This window comes from Sardina pilchardus, chromosome 20, assembly GCF_963854185.1.
Source record: "Sardina pilchardus chromosome 20, fSarPil1.1, whole genome shotgun sequence".
In the NCBI taxonomy this organism is placed as follows: Eukaryota; Metazoa; Chordata; class Actinopteri; order Clupeiformes; family Clupeidae; genus Sardina; species Sardina pilchardus.
Window position 1 is genome coordinate 28978765 of NC_085013.1, and position 18423 is coordinate 28997187.

The 18423-nt window shown below is 42.6% G+C and overlaps 1 protein-coding gene across 1 annotated transcript; it reads left to right on the forward strand.

The window, feature by feature from the left end:
• Positions 1-3036: 3036 nt before the first annotated feature.
• Positions 3037-13705, forward strand: nipal3 (NIPA like domain containing 3). The gene is made up of 11 exons (XM_062523338.1): positions 3037-3255; positions 3710-3778; positions 4129-4300; positions 5336-5395; positions 5765-5910; positions 6391-6487; positions 7937-8072; positions 8567-8655; positions 8891-8954; positions 9784-9878; positions 12052-13705. The coding sequence occupies exons 1-11, from the start codon at positions 3187-3189 to the stop codon at positions 12225-12227; spliced, it is 1173 nt and encodes a 390-aa protein (XP_062379322.1). The 5' UTR covers positions 3037-3186; the 3' UTR covers positions 12228-13705.
• Positions 13706-18423: the final 4718 nt, after the last annotated feature.

The window sequence follows — 18423 nt, forward strand, 5'->3', positions numbered from 1 at the left end:
TGATCAGTATTATAGAATGATCGTGCTCAGATAATCAATAAGGGCTCTGTTTCCAATGATCAGTATTATAGAATGATCGTGCTCAGATAATCAATAAGGGCTCCGTTTCCAATGATCAGTATTATAGAATGATCGTGCTCAGATAATCAATAAGGGCTCTGTTTCCAATGATCAGTATTATAGAATGATCGTGCTCAGATAATCAATAAGGGCTCTGTTTCCAATGATCAGTATTATAGAATGATCATGCTCAGATCATCAATAAGGGCTCAGTTTCCAATGATCAGTATTATAGAATGATCGTGCTCAGATCATCAATAAGGGCTCCGTTTCCAATGATCAGTATTATAGAATAAACATGGTAAATAATGACAACAGTGTTCAAAGATAATAATAGCACTATATTATCATGGGTCATTGCATGTCCCCTATGTTGACATTTATTCTTTTTGCTCATTTATAATTTAAATAACAAATATGGGAGCTCCTAAACTGATGGATAAGGTTTGCACATTGCACATTGTTTATTGCGGATCTCAAACATTAAAGTCACAACAACAACAATAAAACACGGTGAATAACAATGTGTCATTACATATTTCTGTTGGATTTAATTGGACTTGCATTTTTCACATGTTTTTAAGATGATTAGTGAGCCCAACTAACTGATGCCCTGTCACAGTAATGATTCATACATGTAGAGGAGAGAGAGAGAGAGAGAGAGAGGAGAAAGAGAGAGAGAGGAGAGAGAGAACGATCAAAGATCCTGAATAACCCAGTCATAGCACAGTATTTGCACAATCCAGGCACTCATTTTGTCACCAACCGTTATTGAAAATGGCATTTTAATGTTCGCTCATCACTTATCATGACTTAAATTGGCCAATGAACATACTGTAGATTAATGCCCTCTACTCAACATACTGTAGATTAATGACCTCTACTCAACATCAACATACTGTAGATTAATGACCTCTACTCAACATACTGTAGATTTATGACCTCTACTCAACATACTGTAGATTAATGCCCTCTACTCAGCATACTGTAGATTAATGACCTGCTCAATATACTGTAGATTAATGTCCTCTACTCAATATACTGTAGATTAATTACCTCTACTCAACATACTATAGTGTAGATTAATGACATACTCAATATACTGTAGATTGATGTAAGCAAATAATGAGGTAACAGGTGCATTGGGCAAGTGACAGCCGGCCTACAAATGAATGTCATCAAAGTGTACACACACACACACACACACACACACACACACACACACACACAGAGAGAGAGAGAGAGAGAAGGAGATAAGGAGAAAGGGAGAGTGAGTGAGAATTAGAGATTTTTAAAATGTGCAGGAGATGACATTAAACTTGAATTGACATGAAATGTCATCTTGCCGCCTATAGAGCTCGAGGGAGGTTCAGCTAATTCTACAGCCTGATGACTTCAGCCTTCACCTTCCTTCTCCTTCATCTCACATTCATTTGCACAGATACAAATGTTGATATGAAGTCCTTCTCTTATGGCCCTCTCCCCAGGGTCATGTTCACTAATACTAATGTTGATATGAAGTCCCCTGGGTCATGTTCACAGATACTAATGTTGATATGAATGCCTTCTCTTTTGGCCCTCGGTCGCCAGGGTCATGTCTGCGTGCGGTACGTGTCAGCTTGGGAAGGGAGGAGTACATTTCCACTCAGCAGCGCGGTGACATCAAGCTCAGGTGCGGGCTGGGCACACCTACAGTACGGGACGATCCCCCAGGCCAGGTATGCTCCACCTGGGCAATCAAGGGAACGCCTCGAGACAGGGAACAAGAGGAACACTCATCGTAACATAACAGAACAATTACAGGAACAAGTCATTAAGGAATTTTTAGAGTAATATTTTTTTTATGCGTATGTTTTTTGTTTATTTTCATTATTGATATTTGATATTGTTACAATTGTTATCATTACTAGGCCCTATTTTGCTAAAAGTTGGCATGCCAACATAAAATTATAATGTTCATAATGTGCATGTTCATTGTAATGTTCATACTGTACTTTTGCAACAACAACAACAAAATCACACTTTTGTTTTCCCATACTCAACGAGTAGTAGACTATTAGGGTTACGGTTTAGGACCGAAAGAACTATATGGACTTGGCGCCACCTATTGGACAAGTCAGTAAACGCAACGTAGTGAGTAAAATAAAAAAAAAGTTGTGACACTGCTCATAAAATTAATATATTTTCTTAAAGCATCAAATAGGCCTACGCCTAGTTGTTCTCGTATGACTAAAATAAATTATTTGTTGGATTTCTGGTGGAGCTACATTGTCGTTAAAAATTCTGATGATGTGTCATGATTTATGTGAGTGTGAGTGTGGCCTGTTGTGAAACGGTTTTATAAACACTTCAATCATATGCTCGGCAACTCCCTTGTAGGATTTGTAGATATGGAAACAGTGACGCAGGTGACCCTTTGATCACTGGCATCCCCTATGTGTGTAATTTTACGCTCTGATGTGATTGACGCCATTCCATTGTCAGTCATCCATCCCTCAGTGGAGAAGGAATGTGAAGGGTGGAGTTGTTTATTATTAGCACTGCCAAAGATTTAAATTATTGCGAAAATAATTTAGCATTTGCATAATATGCAAACTGACTCATCAGTAACATAGCCTGCTTATGCTTGGATTTGTATAGGATTCTGGATATGGACATGAGTTGTGGTTGACTTGAATATAGCCTGGTGAGCTGGCATCTATCGTCTTCACAAGACTGATTGACTATGGGAATCTAGCACATACTTGGCTAGAATGCGAAAAAGAGCAGTGAAGAGACGTATTTACTTGAACTGACAACACAACTACGCATGTTTACAGTATCGCTGCGGTAATCATTACTGTAACAGAAGTGTGAAGTATTATAAATAATCTGCTGCAAGTGTGCAGTCAGTCCGCTAGATGGCAGAACCTCTAAAAAATACAACGCAAACATAACGTCACATTGCAGAAGTACTACTGACCGGATAAACAGGATATTCAATATGGCGTTTACAGTGTAAACCTACATGGGTTACGATTGAGCTCCTCTGTCTGGTGGTTTTCGTTTTTTTGTGACCAAACTTGTAATGCGCCCGTCTTCAAAGTCTTTCCCTACACTCCAGTAGTCGTTTGCCACCCTAGAAGAATGGCAACCTTTGCCAAAGAGGATGGCGGTTTCTCAGATCCTGTTGACGACGGTCCCCCGTCTTATACGGTAAACCGCAGGTTACCTGTTGAGAGATTTAGCATTTGATACATCTACAAGTATTACATCTGTTGAAATTGTATGTGTCAACAAAATGAAACGCCTAGAAGATAGTTGGGGTAAATCCGCGGTTCCTCTGTTTCATTTGAGTATGCAAGTTATTGACTGTAGCCTACTTCCTGGACATATATGGTTTCATAAACTGTTTTTGAATGATTCTGCACCTTTTACAGATTGGGAGTGGCCTTTTTTTATGTGTTTGATAAGAAGCTGTTAAACATTGTTGCTTCTTAAAGTGACATTGAGATTTGTGTGTCTGTCTGACTGTGTGTCTGAGTCTGTCTGTCTGTGTGTCTGAGTCTGTCTGTCTGTCTGTCTGGGTCTGTAGGTGTCTCCTGTTGTAAATGTACTCTGAACTGTGTTGTCATTTATAACATTTTTGGTGTGGCTTTGTGTTCTACAGGAAAACCTCATTGGGACTCTTCTTGCGATATTTGGGAACGTGCTCGTCAGCATTGCTGTGAGCATTCAGGTGGGCATTGTATAGATATGTGGTATATCTGACTTAAGGTGAGCGTTGTATAGACATATGATATATCCGAGTTAAGTTGTGTATATAGATGACATATCTGAGTAATGGTGGTCAGCTGTCAGATAGAAGTGTATCTGCTCCCACAGTCTTAGACTGATGTACTCTGGTACCTCCTTACCGGGATGCCCTAAAGCCAAGCAATTGTGTTCAAAGTTTCATCCGTTAGAAGGGACCTTTCTCTTGCCAGCATAGCCTTACGCCACTTCTGTCAAGAGAGACAATATTCTTCTTGATAATGCCATACAAACAAGTGGAATTTAATTGTTTGGTTCCTTGTGGTGTTCTCACAGAAATATGGCCATGTAGTGCTGGCTGGAACCAAAGACCAGCGGGCCTTCTACAGAACCAAGACCTGGTGGTGTGGACTGCTGTTCACCCTACTGGGAGAGGGAACCATCTTCGCATCGTACGCCTTCGCCCCTATATCGCTCATAGCGCCTCTCAGTGCAGTCTCCGTCATCGGTGAGTACGGAGGGTAGCATAGTCTTTTGGTCTTAGGCTCTTTTCACACATTACTATAATTAGGAGCGGATTTCAAACAGAGTCGAGTGTGTGCAAACCTATGAATGACATGGCACGGGTGGGAGCTGTTCGCACATGCAGCAGATACTCTGGGTGGTGTAAGTAAGGGGTGGCATCAGGGTCACGACCCAGGTAAATCTGACTCCGATATTTTGATCACATGTAGTTTAGTGTCTGGAAGATATCAGTTAATTCATTGTATGTCTGAAAACAGCCTTTTTAAGATTCTCCAAGTCTGTGAGGGCACTTAAGTTAACTGAAGCACACTGCTGTGTGCTATCCGCTCCTTCGAAGGCTTTGTGTGGAGACACCACTGTTTGTGTTTGCGTGGAGACGCCACTGTTTGTGTGTGTATGGAGACGCCACTGTTTGTGTTTGTGTTTGTGTTTGTGTGGAGACACCACTGTTTGTGTGTGTGTGGAGTCACACCACTGTTTGTGTGTGTGTGTGGAGATGCCACTGTTTGTGTTTGTGTTTGTGTTTGTGTTTGTGTGGAGACACCACTGTTTGTGTTTGTGTTTGTGTTTGTGTTTGTGTTTGTGTTTGTGTGGAGACACCACTGTTTGTGTTTGTGTGTGTGTGGAGTCACACCACTGTTTGTGTGTGTGTGGAGACGCCACTGTTTGTGTTTGTGTTTGTGTTTGTGTTTGTGTGGAGACACCACTGTTTGTGTTTGTGTTTGTGTTTGTGTTTGTGTTTGTGTTTGTGTTTGTGTGGAGACACCACTGTTTGTGTTTGTGTGTGTGTGGAGTCACACCACTGTTTGTGTGTGTGTGTGTGTGGAGTCACACCACTGTTTGTGTTTGTGTGGAGACGCCACTGTTTGTGTTTGTGACTACTGCTTATCTCCTATTATATAAACAATTCAAAATGTTTACCTTTCTAGAGTGAGGATTTGAATGGCATATTATTGCTGATAACATGACATGATATTTTTTTAATCTATTGTTTATAATGTGTGTTCCCTCTCAATAGCGAGCTCCATCCTTGGCTTTGTATTCCTGAGGGAGAAATGGAAGGCTAAGGAGTTTTTAAGTGAGTAAACCCTTGCTAACTCGTCCCTCTGCTCTGTATGGAAATGATTCTCTTGCTATGCAAATACCTCTGTGGGCTTGTTCCATTGCCCTCACTGGCAGCCTGCCTAGTCTTCAACGCCGAGTTCTTTATCTGCTGGGCCTGTACACACACACACAGTTAATGCTCAGTGATGCCTGTTAAGCTAGCATGATGACGGTAGCCGAGGCCTATATGGTCTGGATTAGATGTAGTTGATGCGGATCTGACACTGATGCTGTTCCACGTGGTGTGTGTGTGTGTGTGTGTGTGTGTGTGTGTGTGTGTGTGTGTGTGTGTGTGTGTGTGTGTGTGTGTGTGTGTGTGTGTGTGTGTGTGTGTGTCTCGTAGAGCGCTACATCTTGTCCTTCCTGGGCTGTGCCCTGACCGCGGCGGGGACGTACCTCTTCGTGACGTTCGGCCCAAACTCCCACGAGAAGCTGAACGCAGAGAACATCATTAAGCATGTGATTGGATGGCCCTTCCTGCTGTATCTGGTAAAACTTTACGTTCACTCTCTCTAGTTCAGCCTCAATGCACGCTGCACCCAGTTAATTGATAAAGTGACATTTAAGCTGATGTGTTGACGCTGACACAGATATGCTGGAATTTGCACTTATCTGCTGATACGTTAGTTCCTGTCAGTGGGGAACTGTTCACATGCTGAAGTGTAGTTGATCATCCCCTCCCTCTCTCTCTCTCCATCTCCCTCTCTCTCTCTCTCCCTCTCTCTCTCTCTCTCTCTCTCTCTCTATATCAATCTCCCCCTCTCTATCTCTCTTTCTTTCTCTCTCTTGCTCTCTCTCTCTCTGTTCCTGTTTGTACCTACCACTTTCCCTCTCTGTCTCGGTCAAAATGTTTTGACCTTTTTTGGTATGTCTGTCAACGTTACAGTATTGACAAAGCAATATTTCAACAGAATGAAAAAGAAACATGCATATGAATGATGATCTCTCTCTCTCTCTCTCTCCCCCCAGCTTCTTGAAATCATCGCCTTCTGTCTGCTGCTCTACTTCTACAAACAGCGCAATGCCAATTACCTCATCATCATCCTCATGCTCGCAGCACTGCTGGGTAAGAACACACACTCCGGCTAAACACACACTGCAACACCATCATTTTACTTCACCCTAGCCCCAGTGCCGGGGTAGACTAATCCCTCCTGCTAAACACCCTTATTTAAACAGTATGCTAAGTACGGGATAATGGACGACACGCCGTGCGGTTATTCAAAGTTAATGCACGTTCTAGACGGTGATACGGCCCGACGCGAAGCGGAGGGACGTTCCGTCTAGAAAAGTGCATTAACTTTGAATAACCGCACGGCGTGAAGTCCATTATCCCGCTTATTCCACTGTTGCCACTTGCCTTGTGTTCGTTTCCGGTGTTAATTTAATTGTTTTAATCGCTAGAACGGTATTGTTTGTAGAACTACTTTTCCCAGACACATTTCAACTAATTTCTCAAACTGCGGTTACTAGTTCTAAATGGATGGTTGCTATGGCCAAAAGCCAGTCGTTAGTTCTAATCTCCCGTTGTCAAGCTGGCACATCCCAGGATTCTGATGAACGTTAACTTTGAAAGATTGCTATTTTTCTTAGCCTACTGCCACCTAACGAGCTAAATGACACCTCTGTCATATGCTAAACGTTACTATGATCTGAACGTCTGTATTTTACAGCTTCTATGTAACGTGACAGTGCATTTAAACTTCACAACGAGTTTGGCGAATTAATATTCAAGTGTGATATGGTCAAAAATAATGGAACTACTTCATAGCCGTGCGTATATCTAAAGTTAATGCACACCCTTATAGAACGCAGGACAATGGGGAACTCAACCGAGCAGTGGAATAAACACACTATAACACCACCATTCTCCTCATGCTAGCCTCACTTCTAAACCCATTCTAGAACACCAGCAGCATTCTCAATCTATTCTCATTGCTAGAAAGAACATTCCTTCCTGCTAAGCACACCACCACAGCTGCACTTTTACAAAATAGCAGAAGTATAAATCCGTAGGCATTGTAGTGTGTCATTTTGCTTACTTCCCCGTGCTCATGTTTCTAAGTATACCTGCTCACGTGGTGTTAAGCTGTTCTGTGGTCACACTGCAGGTTATTATGTTGGTGGTGGTATTGATCAGTGCCCTATGACCTTTAGACGGGGACCACATTAGCCAGCGGCAAGCGTAACGCAACACTCCTACCATAATAATGATGATAATAATAATGATAATCCAAGACGTTCTATCTCATTTCTAAGTCAAACTACCTGAACATTCTCAAACTGACATTGATGAGCCGAAAGTTCAACACTTGCGCTAGCGTTGCGCTAACGCTGCCACCGGTCTGCTGCCGAACCATAGAGAATGATAGGAAACCTATACTAGCTAACCTGGCTAATGTGATCCCGCCTTTCTCTCTCCTCTGTGACCTTTCCCTTCTCCTCTGTGACCTTTGCCCTCTCCCCTGTGACCTTTGCCCTCTCCTGCCTCTCGTGCCCTGTGCTGCTGCCTCAGGGTCGGTGACGGTGATCACGGTGAAGGCGGTGTCCGGCATGGTGGTGCTGAGCATCCAGGGCTCCATGCAGCTGGGCTACCCCATCTTCTACGTCATGCTCGTCTGCATGGTGGCCACCGTCAACTTCCAGGCCAGGCACGTTCCTCACCTTACACTTACTGTATATAGGAATATGCTGGTTAGAGTACAGGCAAATTCCCTCACACAGAAACACTTATATGCAGGGTTAGAGTACGGGCACGTTCCCTCACGCACAAACACTTACTGTATATACAGGGCATATGCTGGATCGAGTACAGGCACGTTCCCTTCACTCAGGAACACTTCTACAGGGCATGTGTTGGTTAGAGTAGGATGTTCTGCACCTCAGTTTAGGTCTTATGGAGTTAAACGAGGAATGGACTTGTGTGTGAAAGTGTGTCACTATTTTGGGGAAAGCCTGAGTCGCAAAGCATCTGTTAAATATCAGACTTTAATACTACAGTCATGTACAGTATATGTGTGTTTAGTTATCCGATGTGATTGGAAGTGCCTTTATATCTCCTCAGGTTTCTGTCATATATATATTTGTGTTAAGTTATCCAATGTGATTTTGAATGACCTTTAACCTTTAACCTTTAACCCCTCAGGTTTCTGTCCCAGGCGTCGTGCCTCTACGACTCCTCGTTGATTGCAAGTCTGAACTACATCCTGTCCACAACCTTTGCTATTGTATCAGGTGAGACATGCGTTTTCAGGATCAGAATACACACAACTCTCACAAAGAGCTGTTGCAATGCATTTTATATATTTTGTTTTGTTTATTAATATGATCTCAAGAAATGACCCAAATAGAAAAAAGAAATTCTGTAAACCTTATTTCTGCCTGATTTCAGTCAATCCAGATGTGAATTTCGATTTGAATTTGATATCCCTGTTTGAATCTCATCTGGGTGCTCTGTGTCTCTCTCTAGGAACCATTTTTTATCTGGAATTTAACCATGAAGATATTCTCCACATCTGCATGTTCCTGTTGGGGTGAGTTGGTTCAGGATGCTTCAGCAATCTCAATTTGAGGCGGCAAAGTCCAATAATGAAATACAACTCATTTGCAAAAAGCTAAACATTGTGTGGTGTGGAAACTCTTCAAGCGTCTTGAATATTTGATTCCAGATGAAATGAAAAGGTTTCTTTTAATAAAGTTCATAATTAAAGTTAGTAATAGTACTGAAGAACATCCCTCAGGACTGTATGTTAAAGGTACACTATGTTAGATGTTCACCTTAATTAATATAACATCTATGTAGCCTATGACGCTTTTGAGTTATCTTGCTAACAAACAGACAAACAGACTGACAAACAAACTAACCAACCCTGATGAAAACATAACCTCCTTGGCGGAGGCAATAAGGTCGCCAGTGCTGAGCTGGTGAATCATCCATAGCACAGACGGGTTGTTCTGTAGCTTGTAGGTCATGTGGGTCATGATGGATCACGGCCTGGTCCGCTCCATAGCACAGGTGGATTGTTCTGTAGCTTGTAGGTCATGTGGGTCATGATGGAGGTCATGTGGGTCATGATGGAGGTCATGTGGGTCATGATGGAGGTCATGTGGGTCATGATGGAGGTCATGTGGGTCATGATGGAGGTCATGTGGGTCATGATGGAGGTCATGTGGGCCATGATGGAGGTCATGTGGGTCATGATGGAGGTCATGTGGGTCATGATGGAGGTCATGTGGGCCATGATGGAGGTCATGTGGGTCATGATGGATCACAGCCTGGTGCGCTCCAGACCCTCCTGCTCTATCAGGCCGCTGCTGCAGCATGACCTCTGACCTCTGACGTGCGTGTCCTCTCCTCTCCAGGTGCTTCATCTGCTGTCTGGGGGTCTTCCTCATCACCAAGAACCGCAAGAAGGCCAAAGCGTTCGAGCCCTACGTCACCATGGACATGGTTCAAGGTCAGCAGAGGGCAAACCCTCATTTATTCATTTACACACACACACACACACACACACACACACACACACACACACACACACACACACACAGACACAGCATCTGATTTGGCTAGCTGACCAGATATATAGATAATGGGTATGCAAGACTTTTTGTTGATGGGTGATGTATATAGATAGATAGATAGATATATAGATTTTTCTTTTGTTCTTTAGTGCTGTGTTTCCGTTCTGCATCATAATAACATGTCTGTCAGCGATTACAGTAAAAAAAAAATACAAAAAAACAGTAGAAGCGTAAATGTGAATTGTTGAAAAATCAATGCAGGGAGACAGAGGCAGGTTCAAAGACTTAAAAACATGGTAAGACATGTATCAGTTAACAATGCTGTCAAAACAATGAGATCGGAGGCCAGCATTTAAGGCGTTGCCCTCTCCTGATTGTGTCAAGAGAAAGGGACTCATAATCAAATGAATGCTTGTCATCATGTCAAAATGTCACAAGTGGTTGACAAGGTTTGCTGTGATCAAAGGCTAGAGTCATGACTAAAGCAAATTATATATTTCCACTGCAGAATCTTGTTCTGTCTCTTGCAATCAAACTCACACACTAAGGTGTAACCTACAATTTACAAAAAATGTCATCAAAACTTTAGCTATAGCTTACATCAGAACATCCCTCCAGAGTATAATGTTATACTGACAACATGACTAAACCATTTGACTGTCTTATTCGTACACAATGACATAAGGACTTGGCATTCTGATGCACTGACATGTTCATTGACACAAATATTTAGTTTCGAGAGATGAACTAAGGATTTTGAGCAAGAAACTGGCTTTTGCAGGTAATCCATGGTGTTTTGCTATTAGTACACACTTACTGTTTTACAAATCTCATGGAGGATTCGAGAAATGTACCAAAGCGACTGAGAAAAACTGTAAAAAGAAGTCACTTTTAAATGTGAAACTATCAATATGCAATGTTCTAAAATGCCAACACAACAGTCTTAAAAATGGACATCCGTTGGGGGAGGGGGTTTGCTGTTCGTAGCAGCGAAACGGATCAAGTGTGTGAACAGAGATCAAGTGTGTGAACACAGCCTTAATTTAACCTTCCTCAACTTCCCTGTCCTCTGCCGTTCCCTCATCTGTTGATCATTAACAGATAACAGGAAGTACAAGTAGCTTTAGTAACCCTTGAATTTCCCCTTGGGGATCAATAAAGTATCTATCTATCTATCTAACCCCTCACTTTATTGATTCATACAGCACCATTAACACTGGACGTTTGTCCCCCAATGCTGCACAGGAGCAGACTGACTCTGCCATCCAACGCACTTCCGCTCAATTTAAATTTCCCTTCAGTACGTCATCTGAGTTTTTGGTATATTCACAGGTTTTCTCAGGCCAATTTTTTTTATCTGTCCAATCAGCGGACAGAGGTTGTGCGCTAGTTTGAGCATGTCACGTCAAGGTCAGGACCAAACGTTAGCGATTGGTTATGGCAGATCTGTAGTGGCTCTGGGCAGATCCAATACTTTTAAACTTCAACAGAGTACTCGCCTTCAAGGAAGCTAACGCTTGGCCAGACTCTCTGTACTTAGTGAAATGTTGCTACGAGAGTCTGGTAGGACCCGGTTAGTGCAGAAGTCCAAGACATGAACACCACAGCAAATGAGCCTGTTTCCACTTCTCCTGTTGTCTACACTTCCATCAGCTGTGCCCAGTCTACTCTCATAGGGACTCAGCCAGAGGGACCCATAGGTGTAGTGCAGTGCACTCTACTCTCATAGAGACCCATAGGTGTAGTGCAGTGTACTCTCATAGGGACTCATAGGTGTAGTGCAGTGTACTCTCATAGGGACTCATAGGTGTAGTGCAGTGTACTCTCATAGGGACCCATAGGTGTAGTGCAGTGTACTCTCATAGGGACCCATAGGTGTAGTGCAGTGTACTCTACTCTCATAGGGACCCACAGGTGTAGTGCAGTGTACTCTCATAGGGACTCGGCCAATGGGACCCATAGGTGTAGTTATCCCTAATGGAGCACACATGTTTGTATTTGAAACTCCGTTACGAGAGGTCATCGCATAGCCATCTCCTCATCATGTCCCACTAAGTTGTGTGTGTGTGTGTGTGTGTGTGTATTTGTGTGTTTCTCTCTAACTCGCAGGCGTTCCCACCATCCATGACAAGGGCTGGGCAGTCCAACCCGACTACAACGGCTCCTTCTCGTACGGCGCACTGGTCAACAACGACAGCGTTGCCCCAGCAACCCTCCCTGTGAGCCAGGAGCATGTCACCGTGGTACCCACCCCCCAGAGAAACTCCGAGCTGAAGAGAGACTAACGGGGACCCCCCCCGACGCACCCCACGCATTCCACACCCCCTCTTCTGGCCACGCCTCATTTACCCACGGAGCCAAAACAGGTGGAGCCTCCTCATTACACACACACACACACACACACACACACACACACACCTCTCCTTCCTCACCAGAGACCTCTTCCTCTCAGACAGGAAGCCTTTGTTTTTATTAAGACGGTTTGAGAAGCAGAAGATAAACATGATGATGTTGCAAAAGAATCAGCAAGTCACGTGGAATACTGTCGTCATGGTGACTCCATATTGTAACGTGCGTGGTAATGTGCCACCCCCTTAACAAAAAGCGTCGTCTTGCATCGAGCACTTCCGCTGTCAGACGAGTGCAGAGAAGACTCTTCTCCAGCCCTCACTTCTCGTCTGATCTGCTGAGCTTCAGGCGCATTCCCCATGAACTGCTGACCACACCTGGATACGACTCCACTCAACCACACCTGGATACGACTCCACTCAACCACACCTGGATACTTTACCTCGGCCCACTGGCTGTGAAAAGACTAGCCACTCCAATAGGGACTGTTGTTTAGTCGTGTCTTTCTTTGTTTTCTCTCTCTCTGTCTCTCTCTCTGAGATCCTGCTCATTGTCAGGAACCCTAAATGTGTTATTGTAGCTCACCAGGCTGAAAGCTTTGTTGACATGTGTGGTGTTGTCTTTCCTGTTAAGTTCCTTCATTGGTATACAGAAAGACGTTAGACCTTAAGAAAAAAGCTGCTAGCAGGATCAAAGATAAACAAAAAAAACAATACAAACACAGACCTGAGGTGATCTGTGACAATATAGGCAGGGTGACCAATCAGGCTCTCCGTTGGTAACCAGTGAGATGTCGGCACACTCCATGGTACTGCTGAAAAAGAATGACTTTGAGATCAAGCCACGTTCCAAAGCAGTTCTGTACTGGGAAAGATTTCTGTCTCTGGTTTTGTTCTTCTAATTCATGTTTGTACAAAAGTCATAGTATGTGAACATGAGGATCACGGTTACGGAACGGACGAGTTGTTTTTATAAGTGTCATTACCCGTGGCTTTTAACGAAGTGCAAATAGTTCCCAAGACGTTTCCTGTTGAGGCTGTGAGGGAGAAATGTACTGCTGCGCATCACTTCTCCAGGAAGTAGTGTTGACCAATGAAACGCACGCGTGTGTAAAGACTGCCTTATCCCGGAGGTTCCTCTACTGGACGTCAATTTAACCTTTGTGGTCTCCATAATTTCCAAGTGCCTAGTGCTCTCTGATTTTCACGTGCGCTCTCAAGTTGTGTAGCTTTTTTCATGATGCTGTCTGTCTTAAAGAAATAACGATTCCATGCTTTTGGGAGTGTTTAGCATGGGTGTTCAGGTACAGATGAAGACTACTGAAAGCCTTTAATGAGTAATACTTGCTGTGTTCATGGGTTTGGATTTTATTGTACTGATGTCATAACTGTTGTCAAATATTAATTTATTACTCTCCTTGTGTCACTGTTGGTCATCTGTCTTGGCATGCCATGCTGGTCATCAAGGTCTACTCTGTGAATCAACATGTCAATATAATATAAGAAGATGAATTGCAAGCTGCCTGTACTGTATGAGTGGGAAAAACTAGACTTTTTGACACATTGGACACGAGCAGATCTGGTTAATACCTCGAGGACTCATTATAACTGAAAGAAGTTGTAGTGAGTTTGTGTTTGGGAATATGACTAACCTCGTTCAGAGATGGACAACATGACAGTTGTAGTGAGTTTGTGTTTGGGAACATGACTAACCTCGCTATTTACTAAGCCATTTAAACAGGAACAGGAAGTACAGTATGTGGAAATGTTTTTGTTCTCAGAGCATCTGTTTCAGTTGTGTCCGAATGTACAGGCAGCTGGGAAACATACCTTTTAAAAGTGCCGCTTTCAAGACTCCTCATGGGAAACATACCTTTTAAAAGTACCGCTTTCAAGCCTCCTCATGGGGAACATACCTTTTAAAAGTACCGCTTTAAAGACCTCTCATGGGAAACACACCTTTTAAAAGTACGGCTTTAAAGACTCCTCATGGCTCACTGTGTGTGTTTGCTATTTGCTATTCACTGTAGAATAGTTGGAAAATCACATTTTTGTGATTTGTGGTGTGATATCCATAAGCTCAGGAACATTGATCTGCCACTTTAGTCGTCTTCAGCACAGCAGTGTTGATCTGCCACTTTAGTCGTCTTCAGCACAGCAGTGTTGATCTGCCACTTTAGTCGTCTTCAGTGGGTGTGGAATGGCCACTTCAGAGTCCCAGTGCGGGCCGCTGGTTATCAATCCAGAGCATTCACACCACATGAGCGCAATAAAATGAGCAACGTCATGCAACCGTCACACTGCGTGACATCACCACATGACATGTCACATCTCCATCAGAACAGTTCATCTCTCCTGCAGTGCAGCAGAACTAAGAAAGCATGACATGACATTACATTACATTACATCACATTTGGCTGACGCATTTTTAACCAAAGCAACTAACAACATGGTAAACAGTTTATGTTTTTTAAAGCAATTCTCTTAACAATTCTAGGACAATTGTGCAAAATAAGTGCTGTTTTTAAACGGTCGAGTGTGAGTTCTGGTCAGGTGGTAAGTCTAGGATCAGCAAGACTAGTGTACAGTAAGTAGTGCTGTGAGAGGAGATTTCTCTGAAGAAAGCAACATCACAATAGCAATGTGCATAGAACCCTTTCCACTTTAGTCCATTGCGATAGCATACAGGGCCATCTCCTAGCAGGCGCGGACATTTGCCGGGGCAGGAAGTGATCCACTTGGACACAGGAGCATGCTGGGAGCCCACTGGTGTACAGTAACGCCATGCAATTGGCTGAGCCAGGTGAGGGTCCGCTACTGATTGGCTGAGGCAGGTGATGGTCCGCTACTGATTGGCTGAGTCAGTTGAGCGTCCGCTACTGATTGGCTGAGCCAGGTGACTCCCATTCAGACTGGAGTTCAGAAGGAAGAGAGCAGGAGGACCACTGCTGAATCGAACACTGTATTGTAAACTATATTACTAACGATTACGATTACTGTATTGATGAACTATATTATGAACTATGACTATATAACACTTACTGTATTGATAAACTATAGCTACATAACGATTACTGTATTGATAAACTATAACTACATAATGATTACTGTATTATAAACTATATTGTTAACGATTACAATTACTGTATTGATCAACTATATTATGAACTATAACTATATAACAATTACTGTATTGATAAACTATAGCTACATAATGATTACTGTATTGATAAACTATATTATTAACGATTACAATTACTGTATTGATAAACTATATTAGTAAATAGAACTATATAAAGGTTACTGTATTGATCAACTATATTATGAACTATAACTATATAACGAATACTGTATTGATAAACTATAACTACATAATGATTACTGTATTGATAAACTATGTTAACTATAACTATGTAATGATTACTATATTGATAAACTATATTATATGAACTATAATGTAACTATAATGAACTATAATGTAACGATTACTGTATCCTAAGCTACATTATTTCATGCATGTTTAGGGACCAGGACCACCAGTCAATTGACCACAAGTTGAAAGTCCCTGTTGTAGGTAACGCAGGGTTCCAGCGAGCCGTGTGTGTGTGTGTATGAAGTGAGTAAGGACACACAGGGATGCACCAGCACCATCCTTCAGCATGCCAGGCCTGTCAGCAAGCCTCTTGCTGAGTGACTTCACACCCCGGCTGGGCTGGCAGAGTTTCTGTGTCATAAGCTGAGTGTTACGGTAAGCTCAAGAGTCAGCTCAAGGCCTACACACACACACACACACGCACGCTCACAGAGAAAGAGAGAGAGAGAGAGCTTGTGTGTGTGTGACATTGGATAGGACTGGATGGCACAGCAGAGGTAAGAAGTTGTGTGTGTGTGTGTGTGTGTGTGTGTGTGTGTGTGTGTGTGTGTGTGTGTGTGTGTGTGTGTGTGTGTGTGTGTGTGTGTGTGTGTGTGTGTGTGTGTGTGTGTGTGTGTGTGTGTGTGCGTGCGTGTGCGTGCGTGCGTGCGCATGCAATTGAGCTGGAGGGTAGATGGTGAGGGGTTGTAAGTGTGCCATGGTGAATGGACTGGAGTAGCCTATAGTTTTCACTTAAAGCCTAAAGTTTTTAGTGTCTTCGCGAAACAAAACTTTTTAAAACGTGCTCACGTTCTTAACTCAGCTCAGCTGTTTTGAGGGCATTTGATACAGCCTAATTGATGATGAGCAATCAGTGTTCACCAAAATCACAGAACCAACTGTCAACCCACCTGCTCATACTTGGGCTGCTCACCTTACTGTTTTGTCTGAACGTTATGCTATCAAGATTTTATTTATTATGATGGCTCATAGCCTAAATAGTAGACTAATAGTTGTAGAAAAAACAACCAGTAGGCTACAATCACTGTTTGGCTCAAGCGCTTGTTTTCTTTGCGTCATCAGTTCGAACCTCCCTCTTCTTTACAAGTCGACGCGCTGATTGGTCGGTGTACTATAAGGACTGATTTGTCATTGGTTGCGCTTTGCTATTTTGCCTGTAAGGTAGGCTGTAGCTACGCCTATAATAATCTTGTGAAAAGATGCGCTTTCTATCAACAGACGCTTAAATTAACACGAATTACATCACACTTTATACAATATTTCTGCGAAGTTGAAACTGGATCGACGTCATCATATTAGAGTGTCATTATCGGAAAACGTCCATTTGATCACTATCAGTCAATCCTGGTAAGTGATATTCTGTGGAGAAGAGCTGTAACAGGTGACTGTAGTTCTCCTAGAACAAGAATTCACGGATTTAGTCAAACATTAATGGACTGACACCTTATCGTTTATGTTTTTTTTTATCGTTGGCTTGTCATTTTCTCATACCCGTGCTCAAGCTGCGTGACGGCTCGGCTCGAGCTTATAGCTCGTGTTATCTGACCGCTCTGATGTAACTTTATTATGGGCTCGTATATCCAGCTCGACTGCAAGCACTGTTGCACTCATTCAACACGTTTAGAGACATGCTTTTTTATATAAGATTTAAGAGTTTACTCCCAGGGGTGAGATGAACGCATTGGCCTATCAACTGGTTTAGGGCATAGTTAGGGCATAGCTGTGTTTTCCTAAGCTACTATAGCTGTAAGTGGAGATTTGAGGTGAATATGTCTCGGCCACTTGTTAACTCATGTAGTCAGTGACGATGTGAGGCACTCTAGTCATGCTTTTATTTGCGTGTAGCTATTACCAAGCCTAGACCTTTTACACACAAAGCATCACATCCAAATCAGCACAGGCTAGGCCAGGGCCTTACTACATTTGTTCTAAAACTATATCAGACTACTAAAAGTCAGTTTCACATTTGTTTTTGTGCAGTAACTTTGATAGGCAAAACACGGCACAGCACAGGGTAGGCTATCCTATTGTAATACGATTATCTAAATGAGATTTATCCACAGAATAATTGTTAATCAGTCTATTTAATTGAATGATATAATGGGTCTATATTTCCCCTATCCCCATATTATTGTCAGATTCGTTAAAGAAAAGTAAACGTGTTTCTTAGTTCAATATCATCAAGCCACTTGGACTTCGTTTATGCAGTCCCAGAAAGAGCCTCTAGATGGAGCCACTCCCTTATGTCACATAATAATCCTACGTCTGAGTCAGCGGTATTAGGTCTATGTGCCAAAAGACAAACTACTGTAGACATCAAAATGTTCAAAACAATTTTCTCACACACATCTAGTTATATAATTATAGACTAAAAAAAATCAGCAATTCCTGTGTGTGAGTTGCCTTTCCTAACTTCAGCAACACTCTTCATATTATACTAGGCCTATAGATGAAAAATGGCACAGATGAATATAAGACATTACATTACATTACATTTCATTTCATTTGGCTGACGCTTTTTAACCAAAGCGACAATAAAAACCACAATAAGTGCATCAGTGGGTGTAACAAGTGCATGAAGACAAGACACAAGACACACAGCTCTTTAGACAGTAGGACATATGAAGTCCAGCTGGTTATAAAACACATGGCTGTCTTGGCGGTGCCAGGCTGCAGTGTGCTGATGGGCTAATTAACCCAATCATTTAAGAGTGTTAGCACTGAGTGGAATGTGTAATGCTGTTTGTGGCATTAACCGAA

Bases quoted from the DNA above. Each gene is read 5' to 3' on its own strand.
- nipal3 (XM_062523338.1), top strand. From the start codon at position 3,187: ATGGCAACCTTTGCCAAAGAGGATGGCGGTTTCTCAGATCCTGTTGAC. The intron at 4,301-5,335 runs GTGAGTACGGAG...CCCTCTCAATAG, and splicing joins CAGTGCAGTCTCCGTCATCG to CGAGCTCCATCCTTGGCTTT. The intron at 8,656-8,890 runs GTGAGACATGCG...GTCTCTCTCTAG, and splicing joins AACCTTTGCTATTGTATCAG to GAACCATTTTTTATCTGGAA.